The sequence below is a fragment of the Sinocyclocheilus grahami genome, unplaced genomic scaffold, assembly GCF_001515645.1.
Source record: "Sinocyclocheilus grahami isolate Dianchi unplaced genomic scaffold, SAMN03320097.WGS_v1.1 scaffold204.1, whole genome shotgun sequence".
NCBI lineage: Eukaryota > Metazoa > Chordata > Actinopteri > Cypriniformes > Cyprinidae > Sinocyclocheilus > Sinocyclocheilus grahami.
This window is the reverse complement of record NW_015505383.1, coordinates 444442-452895: the sequence shown is the minus strand read 5'-3', so window position 1 is coordinate 452895 and position 8454 is coordinate 444442. Positions and strand designations below refer to the sequence as shown.

The window sequence follows — 8454 nt, the reverse complement described above, 5'->3', positions numbered from 1 at the left end:
TGTAAAACATTTGAACATAATGCAACCTTGTTTTATAATATTGTTATTATAAGTTTACAGTTATTGTTTTGCCCCAGTGTTAACTGGTACTCTTTATACGTGTCATACTTCCCTTGATTTGATACCCGCAGGGCTCGTATCCCATAATCCCTCTGTTACTGGCACAAAGCTGGCCCTGCTCTATTATGTTTCTCTAGCCAAGAAAATGCCAAAGCAAATTCGCCAGTGCCTCTCAGGCTGCAATCTGACATCAGCTTACTTTTGTTCTTCAAAGAGTATGAATTTCATCCAGAATGACGTTTGACTTGAATGGGGCAAGAGCGACTCTTGAGCTAAATTTGCACATATGAGGGAAAAAAAGAACAAATTTAGTTCCACAGTTTGATTAAATTTCACATGTGGGACCTCCCAGAAAACGCTCCACATTGACAGAGAATGATACCGCCCGCACCCCTTTACTGGGACAATGAGCGTCTTTTACCTGCATGTCATAAAGGTTAACGTTTGAAAACCTGTTATGAAAATATGCTGCAAAATGGAGCTTTGCACACAGGTTTATTTACTTAAGACAGCAGTGCTGTTGCCTGTAGGGCCAATTGACCTGTTCTGCTCTGGCTGTGCACTACTGACTCTTTGAACTTGTAGTGTTGTTCAGACAGGACCTGCTCCAGGGGCTGGTAAGGAAGTGAGGAGGGAGCTCTGGGGGAAATTGGCCTTTACCCGTGGGGACCGAGTCTCCAGCCCGAGGTCCATGACACTACACAGCCACAAACTTGTTTTTGAAACACACACCAAACCTCTGGATTAAGACAGGAGGTGATGTCTGGCCAGAACAGCACACCAGGTGAATGAATGAAAGAATGCACCTTTATAACAAGCTTTAAGGGTGAATACGTGATCATATGAACACTTCTCACAGTCACAACACAGTCACAGAAAACACAGACCAAAAACGTACAAGCTGTAGAAGGTAGAGTACCTGGACTATGTGCATGATCTCAAAATTAAGCACTGCATTTAATCTTCATATTTGTTGCATGCTGTCAATTAGAACAAACTCGCCTGTCAGCTTATAAACCAACAGATTTAGGGAATAATACACTTTCGGTGGAAGTCTATAGGTAAAGGCGTCACACTAGAATAAACAATATAGAGTTTTGTCATTTTGAGCTCTTGTATATTCAGATTTGCTAAAGATTGCATTTAACAGTGCTATTACATTATTAAGCTTAGAAGGGTTAGATGGCAGCAAAGGAAATATAAAATGTGAAATATGGGCAATGAGCATGCACAATTAAACATACAATATCTGACGATATATATATCCAATATATAAAAATAAAAATCTTTAATATTAACTGATACAGCAATAACTATTAACATAGTTAATTAAGTATACTAAATTAATTAACCACAATTAATGAATCCAGAAGTTATAATCTGTATTCCAAAACTACATTTTTTCAATTAAAAACAAACTAAGCAAAAATAAAAAGAATGATGTACATGATGTACAATGATGTAAATCTCATTTTTAGCATTTTAATTGCAATTAGATATAGATTACTTAATTATCTTACAAATGATCTATTAATCTGAATACTTTTAAATCATCCTGCAGCTGAGAAAAACTGGCCAATAACACTAGGACAACGTTACATCTCAAATTATTGTCTGTGGTCATTGATAGAATGCATTGAGTTGTATTGAACCTAGAATATTCTTAAATCAAAATGATATGAAGTACACAAAAAGCAAACTGAAGCCAAGTTTAAATTAAATCTTTTTAATTCGATAACACGTTTTGAGTGAACAAAATTTATTAACACTTCTACACAATACGTTAGGATTACAGCACATCCACTGGCACCACTGTCTCTCGTCTGGTCAGAAGCACGGAGATGGTGAACATGATATAAATATTTTTTTACCAGTTCCAGAAGAACATACGGCTGCCGTGCTTGGATGGCTGTAGCTCAGCCTCAATTGGAGTATTGGGCTCAGGTCTTGGTCTTGAAAGGTAGGGGTTTTCAGGCAGAGGCCGAGAGGTTGCCACCTTGGTCACCTGTGGGAGAGGTCAAAAGTTTAAAGTACAGTATATGGACCAGGAGACCAAAAAGTCATCGAAACCACTTCTAATATAAATTGGCTAATTTTAAAATAACAAAGCAATGGATATAATGACCCACTTTGGACAGGTCTCCTAGCTCTGGCCTCTCCCAGCCCAGCTTCTCCAGCACACAGTTATCAAACTCCTTCTGCTCTTTACGGCAGTGGCGCAGCTCAGCCAGGTTAGAGTAATCCAGACAGGTCCAGTACTCAGTGAAGGACTCTGCACAGTTCCCCTTTATCTGCCTGAGGGTCAAACAACATGTGATTACAAAAATGTAATTACATGCTAACAGTGGGGTTTACACTGTGTCCTAACCAGTCACAGCAAATCATTTTCTGTCCAGCCTGATACCAAAAAAAAAATCAGAAAAGAGTGGGTTCTTGTTGAATTTGTTGTAAAATATCCTGAATAATGATTCCTGAATAACAGCTTTTTGGAAATGTTTCAAGTTTAACCCTTAAATGTGTTGTGGTCATTTTGACCCGGAGAGGGCTTTCATTTACACGGAAATGCCAGCTAAAGGGATCATTCACCCAAAAATGAGAATTCTGTCATCGTTTACTCACCCTTATGTTATTCCAAACCTGTATGAGTTTTTCTTCTGTTGAACACAAAAGAATATATTTTGAAGAATGTTTTTAACCAGACAGTTGCTGGTACCCATTGACTTCCATAGAATGTTTTTCCCCATACAGTCTTCAAAATGTTTTGGGTGAACGATCCCTTTTAATGTTACCTCATTGGTCTAAAACTTACTGACTCTATTCACACAGAGTATAACAACTAATTTTATTTTTACACTCTCCCCAGTGTTCATGTTTAAAAATAACCAGCCTACAAAAATTGCAAATAAATTTCTCATTATACTATTTTATTACCAAACATTGGATTACATTTTTTTTCTTTCAATTACAGGTTTTGCATTTCTTTTTGGAACTGATTGATTCAAAGGCCTCATTGATCTGAGCTTATGCACCTCAGTTTTTCAGTGAACATTGCCAAAATTATTCACAAACAATGCTTTTTTTTCACTCAAAAACTGTGGGGCATAAGCGTAGATCAATGAGGCCTTTGATCAATCAGTTCCGAAAAGAAATACTGCTAATGTGCAAACTGAAAGAAGGACTGAATCCAAGATTTGGTGACAATATAGCAAAAATTAAGAGATTTACAAGGAATTTTTAAAAGGCTGAGCATTTTTAACCTGTGAATACCAAAGTAGATTTAAAGATTTTCAGCATAGCACAAGGGTTCATATAAATGAAGAGCAGGACTTTGGTTTAGTGACTTTTAAGGAATGGATGGTGCTATTCGGCTCAACACCGCAGAACAGTTACTGGCAAAATGCAGCAATGCTCATCACTTCTTGTGTCGCACCTGCTTATTAGGCAGGTCAGTACAGTACTTTTTTTACTGCAAAAAAAGGTGTCTTACGTTTACTTAGATTCCGTTTCAATTACATTGAATATGTTAACGTTGTTAGTAAAACATTTCATCCACATGATCAGATTTTGGTATTTTTAGAAGCGCATCTTTCTGTACACTTGCCCATTCATGAGAGACAACAGTCAGACTGCAGATGCATGACAATATGAAAATACAACACTACAGTAATTCACCCGTTTGCTTAGCTAGTGATGAGCAAAACATCTCGAAAAACAGCTAAGTGATGAAAACATATAATAGTGACTCGTCTGAACATTAGCAATGATTTTTTTTATAACCCCTTGTTTTTTTTATGAAAATAACTAATTTCAAGTCACATCACAACAATTTGTTGTATGTTATTAGAATCACAAGTTTACTTCATTCCGATATACTGCAATACATCTCTGTATTAATGCGTTTTATTTAGCATCTCGAAATGGATCACAACAAGATAACAGAACGATAAATACTGAGAATTAAAATCCAAAGGAATTTCTAACATGCTTAAAAAAATAGGTGTGCAATTTGCTTCACAGGTACAATGTGCTCCTAATAAAAGAAAACACATATCTGAAAGATTCTGAAGCAAAGTCAGGACAAACAGGTAAAAGTGTTGAGTACCTGAAGAAGTTGACTGCACATTCATTTACTTTGCTCCCTTCTTTCAGACACTTTCTGGGGTCTTTCTCCTCCCAGCGGCACAGCATGAACTCTTTGTTGGCCTTGTCACATTGAGAGCCATAATGATGAGCAGCCGCCTTCAGTACGGCTGACGACACATTAACCTGCGCAGAAAACAGCAAAGTCCTGAGAACACATAACGCAGCACAAAATGGTTCACCTTTAAGAGAAAGCATTATTTTTCTCCAGCAAGAAATACATGCAAGACATTAAAGAGATCTCGGCATATGCACAATGTCTGATGTGAAGGCTTGTTATTGCATCAGATATTAATCTCCAAAATAATATGGATTGCATGGCATGCCTTTTTACCCAATAACCTATTGTGTCTATAATAAGCCTGCTATAGTAAGACAAATGCTGTCAATGTTAGTTTGATTAGTTACCTATTATATTACCCTGTAACCTGTACACACACACACACACACACACACACACACACACTCTGGTTCACTATCCTTGCAGGGACTCCCCATAGGTGTAATGGTTTTTATACATTTTCTATCACCCTACACCTAAACCTACCCCTTACAGAAAACTTTCTGCATTTTTACAATCTCAAAAAAACTCATTCTGTATGATTTATAAGCTTTTGTACCAATGGGGACCTCAATTTAGGTCCCCATGAGTTGGTGTGTATGCAGGTTTAGGTCCCCACCATTGTAGAAAAACCTGTACACACACACACACACACACACACACACACACACACACACACACACACACACACATAAAATATTAAACCAACCATTGACACTTAGCAAGCTGCTAAAAACAACACCAATGGTAAGTTAGTCAACAAATCAGTTTTCCAGTGCGTGCATGCTTTCTTTCTTTCTTTCTTTCAGATCTTCACTAAACAGCAAACACTGCAATACTAGCTGAACACATTTAAATTAACTTCACAGGTTAGCAGTGCTACTCCTGCAGCTTCAGGCTAACACCTGGTTGTGTTTCCATTCTTTCAGACGTACCTCTACGACGTTCAGTTCCTGCAACGTCGGAACATCAACCACACCGGGCATGGTGCGACTTTTAGTCCACCAGAACTAACCAAAATGAGTTTGACAGTTCACGCAGCAACACAACCCAAGGTCCTCGTCTGCAGCAGGACGAGGCCGCACGGAGAAGGTCAGTTAACTGCGCATGCGCGAAGAATTACGGGCGCATTTCGACGACGTCATGCATGTGGAAACTGAGTCGCTGCTGCGGCGCCATCTTGGCTCCAAACGCAACGCAAAGTTATGGCACTATTTTTCTGCTGATACCCTTCAAAATATTTACCTAGTTCTAGGATTATTAAATATAACTTTTTTTTATCACGTTAATCATGCATGACAGTGAAATCTGTCCCAGTGGAGAGTTAACGTTAATAAATGTAGCTTCTTAGTTGGGTTTCCATGGAAACAGTATCACGCTGTTGCTCTGCTGTTGAACAACATGGAGTTTATGGACAGCAGTTATGATGGAGATTACAATAATGGCAGGTAAATCAACTTAATGTGATGACATTTATGTGCCCTATCGATTGAATCTGATTTTATGTGAGTATTATGTCATATTTTACACGATGTTTCCAGTTTTTAATTATGTCTTCATGAACAAAGCTAGATAGAGAGACAGAGAGGTCATCACAAAGACATTCATATATTACATTCATAAAACAAAGTGAATAATAAATACATAACTTTAAATGTAATAAGTGCTAGACCAAATTAAGGGCACAAGGGTTCTTTCAGGCACCTGGTAAATTCAACATTTTATATGTATATACTTTAAATGTGTCAAATAATATAAAATTAATCGATGTGATATTATGTAATGAAATGTAAGGCTATGGCATGATGTTTTGGGGTTTCCTGAATATTGTAAATCTTTTTCATGACTGAGAAATCAAGAGAGACGTGTCAAATTTTAAATATGCCTCATTACTTTTCAAGTAACGAAAACAATGATGTATAATATAATAATAATTTCCTTTTTGCGATATGTTCATATCAATTAGCAGGACTCTTGATATATTAAAGATACAGTAATTTTAAGAATGAGGAAGAAGTGAATCAAACGGTCTAATTTCCTCTCATCACATGTTGTCTTTCAAAGGATGGAGGGGACGGGCGAATACACACTTCCCACTCACACCAGATATGTCGGAGAGATGAAGGATGGCATGTTCCACGGGAAGGGAGTGCTGTATTTCCCCAACGGAAGCAAATATGAGGGAACTTGGGAGAAAGGAATATGCAAAGAGGTCTAATGTTAATGTTAATAACGTATAGCTGTCGACAACAACATTTCATATTTAACAAAGTATCAAAAATATATTCTAACATATTTACAATAATAAAATAATAGATATACTGATTAAATTGAAGACAAAATGTACAGCATTCTGGTTGAAAACATTTAGTGGGTCATGTTGGTGCCTGTGGTTAGTCTGCTATTGAGTGCATTTGAACCGATGACACTTGATTTGATATTTTGTATTTAATGCAATTACATTTTTAAGTGTGTGTTAAGTGTCCAAATACTTGCACTAAATATTTCTGACACACATAGGGAAAGTACACATTTTCTGATGGCCTGGAGTATAAAGAGACGGACTGGGATTACTGTGATGGCAAAGACAGGCGGTTCTACTCGGAGAGGTGTAATGGCCTCAAACCAGCAGGTACGGTTGAAATTATTGGAATTATTGTGTGTGATCATTTATAGCTAAGCAGCATGATTCTCTAAAAATATAAGAAAGAAAACAAGTCTCAGCATGTCTTTGAATAGGAGAATCCCAGTTAACTGATCGGGACCCCCCGCGGGCCATCCCTGATGGTTGCTATGACAGCGGTGATGGCTTTTATGATCCCAGCACTAGAGTCGTCAAAGACTATGATTGCAATTTTCTCAGGAACGCAGGTAAGAGAATGCGTCATGCAGTGCCAGAGCCAGTTTTAGTCTGCGAGTCTGTGTGTTACCAAGTCATTCACAATTTCCTACACAATGTTCCATGAAATCTACAAAATCTCAATATATTCCTTAGTTCAATCCTTTTCTGATCTGAAGTACCTTTTAGCAAACATTTGCCTTTGGTCCTTCCACCTGGAACACATAAGACCACAAGCATTAGAGTGGCATAAATGGATTAGCTAAATGCATGTAGATAGTGTAGAGCTAAAGACTGAGCAGTGAGATTGTAAGATAACTCATCTGTAGGTCTTTTCTCTCGGGCAGACATGCCTCTGTGCTGTAGACATTTTAATTGTTTTCAAGGAAAATGTGAAACACATTTTCCAGTGCCCGACGTGGGATCTCTGATTTGAGGTGAATTCATTATGTCAGCCTTATATATAGGAGGCCAGAACCCCCTATCAGCACAAGACCAAGCCATGTTATTAGAAGAGGTTGTGGAATTAATAATCCCTTCGTTACCTGAATTAATTTATTGAATGTATCTGTTTTTATATGTTTTGAGAAAGCTACAAGCAACTTAAAATTTAATAAATTATATTCCTCTAAAAAAAAATATATATATATATACTGTATATATATTTTTATTTTTTATTTTATTTATTTATTTATTTTTTTTAAGGGGCCAGTATTTATTTAAATAAATAATTAATAACTAAACAACTGTTCAAAAGTTTGGGGTCAGTAGGATTTTTTTTTTCAAAGAAATGAATACTTTTATTCAGCAAGGTTGTATTAAAGGGGTCATATGAAGCGATTTAAATTTTTTCTTTCTCTTTAGTCTACGTCACTGTGTGGGAAGATTTGCATAATGCTGCCCAAATGTTCACGCAAAGAAAGAAGGCGTAACTTTTATTCTCGCTGTAGTATTGTTGCCGCTGCCATGTCGTGAAGGCGCTGTGTTTCGTTGTGAAAGCGAAACTATTTTGGTTGGCCTTCCAAAAGGGGATGATATCCACTTCGTCATGCCTGGAGCTGATCCGTGCTGGTCGCTGAGGAAATACATCGACTTCGTGTTGTGATTCGTTGGATCGGCTTTCACCGTGGACGAAGCAGAGTCCAGCCCGGGGTTGTCACATGTGGTTGCTGCAAGCCCATCGGACGCTCCTTCGTCGAATCCACCGGCCGCGCCGTTCTAAAGCCTGCCGCCTCTGCTCACTCTAGCCGCCGGCTCTTTTGGAAGGACACGACTAGAAATCAGTGGTTAAGTTGTATTTACAACACTGTTCCAGAACAGTTCAACCCAAATATTCAGATGTGTGCAGCGCATT

General features: G+C 37.9%; 2 protein-coding genes across 3 annotated transcripts in view; one reads left to right on the top strand and one right to left on the bottom strand.

Moving 5' to 3' along the window:
• Window positions 1-1770: 1770 nt before the first annotated feature.
• On the bottom strand, window positions 1771-5378 carry LOC107595579 (NADH dehydrogenase [ubiquinone] 1 alpha subcomplex subunit 8-like). The gene is made up of 4 exons (XM_016286014.1): window positions 5197-5378; window positions 4163-4326; window positions 2190-2355; window positions 1771-2065 (listed from the first exon to the last, which is right to left on the bottom strand). Exons 1-4 carry the CDS (start codon window positions 5245-5247, stop codon window positions 1928-1930), a joined length of 519 nt encoding a protein of 172 aa, XP_016141500.1. The 5' UTR covers window positions 5248-5378; the 3' UTR covers window positions 1771-1927.
• A 268-nt stretch (window positions 5379-5646) lies between these two features.
• LOC107595543 (MORN repeat-containing protein 5-like) overlaps window positions 5647-8454 on the top strand; it is a 30837-nt gene continuing 28029 nt past the window's right edge. For both annotated transcript variants that reach the window (XM_016285972.1, XM_016285973.1), the window contains exons 1-4: window positions 5647-5709; window positions 6326-6473; window positions 6782-6893; window positions 7001-7132. In XM_016285972.1, the coding sequence (XP_016141458.1) occupies window positions 5663-5709; window positions 6326-6473; window positions 6782-6893; window positions 7001-7132 (439 nt within the window). In that variant the 5' untranslated portion in view covers window positions 5647-5662. The remainder of the gene's footprint in view (window positions 5710-6325; window positions 6474-6781; window positions 6894-7000; window positions 7133-8454) is intronic.

Excerpts from the sequence above, each read along its gene's own strand:
- LOC107595579 (XM_016286014.1), bottom strand. The coding sequence starts at position 5,247 with ATGCCCGGTGTGGTTGATGTTCCGACGTTGCAGGAACTGAACGTCGTA. Across the intron at positions 4,327-5,196 it reads AGGAACTGAACGTCGTAGAG|GTTAATGTGTCGTCAGCCGT; the intron begins GTACGTCTGAAA and ends TTTTCTGCGCAG. Across the intron at positions 2,356-4,162 it reads TGTGCAGTCAACTTCTTCAG|GCAGATAAAGGGGAACTGTG; the intron begins GTACTCAACACT and ends TTTGACCCTCAG.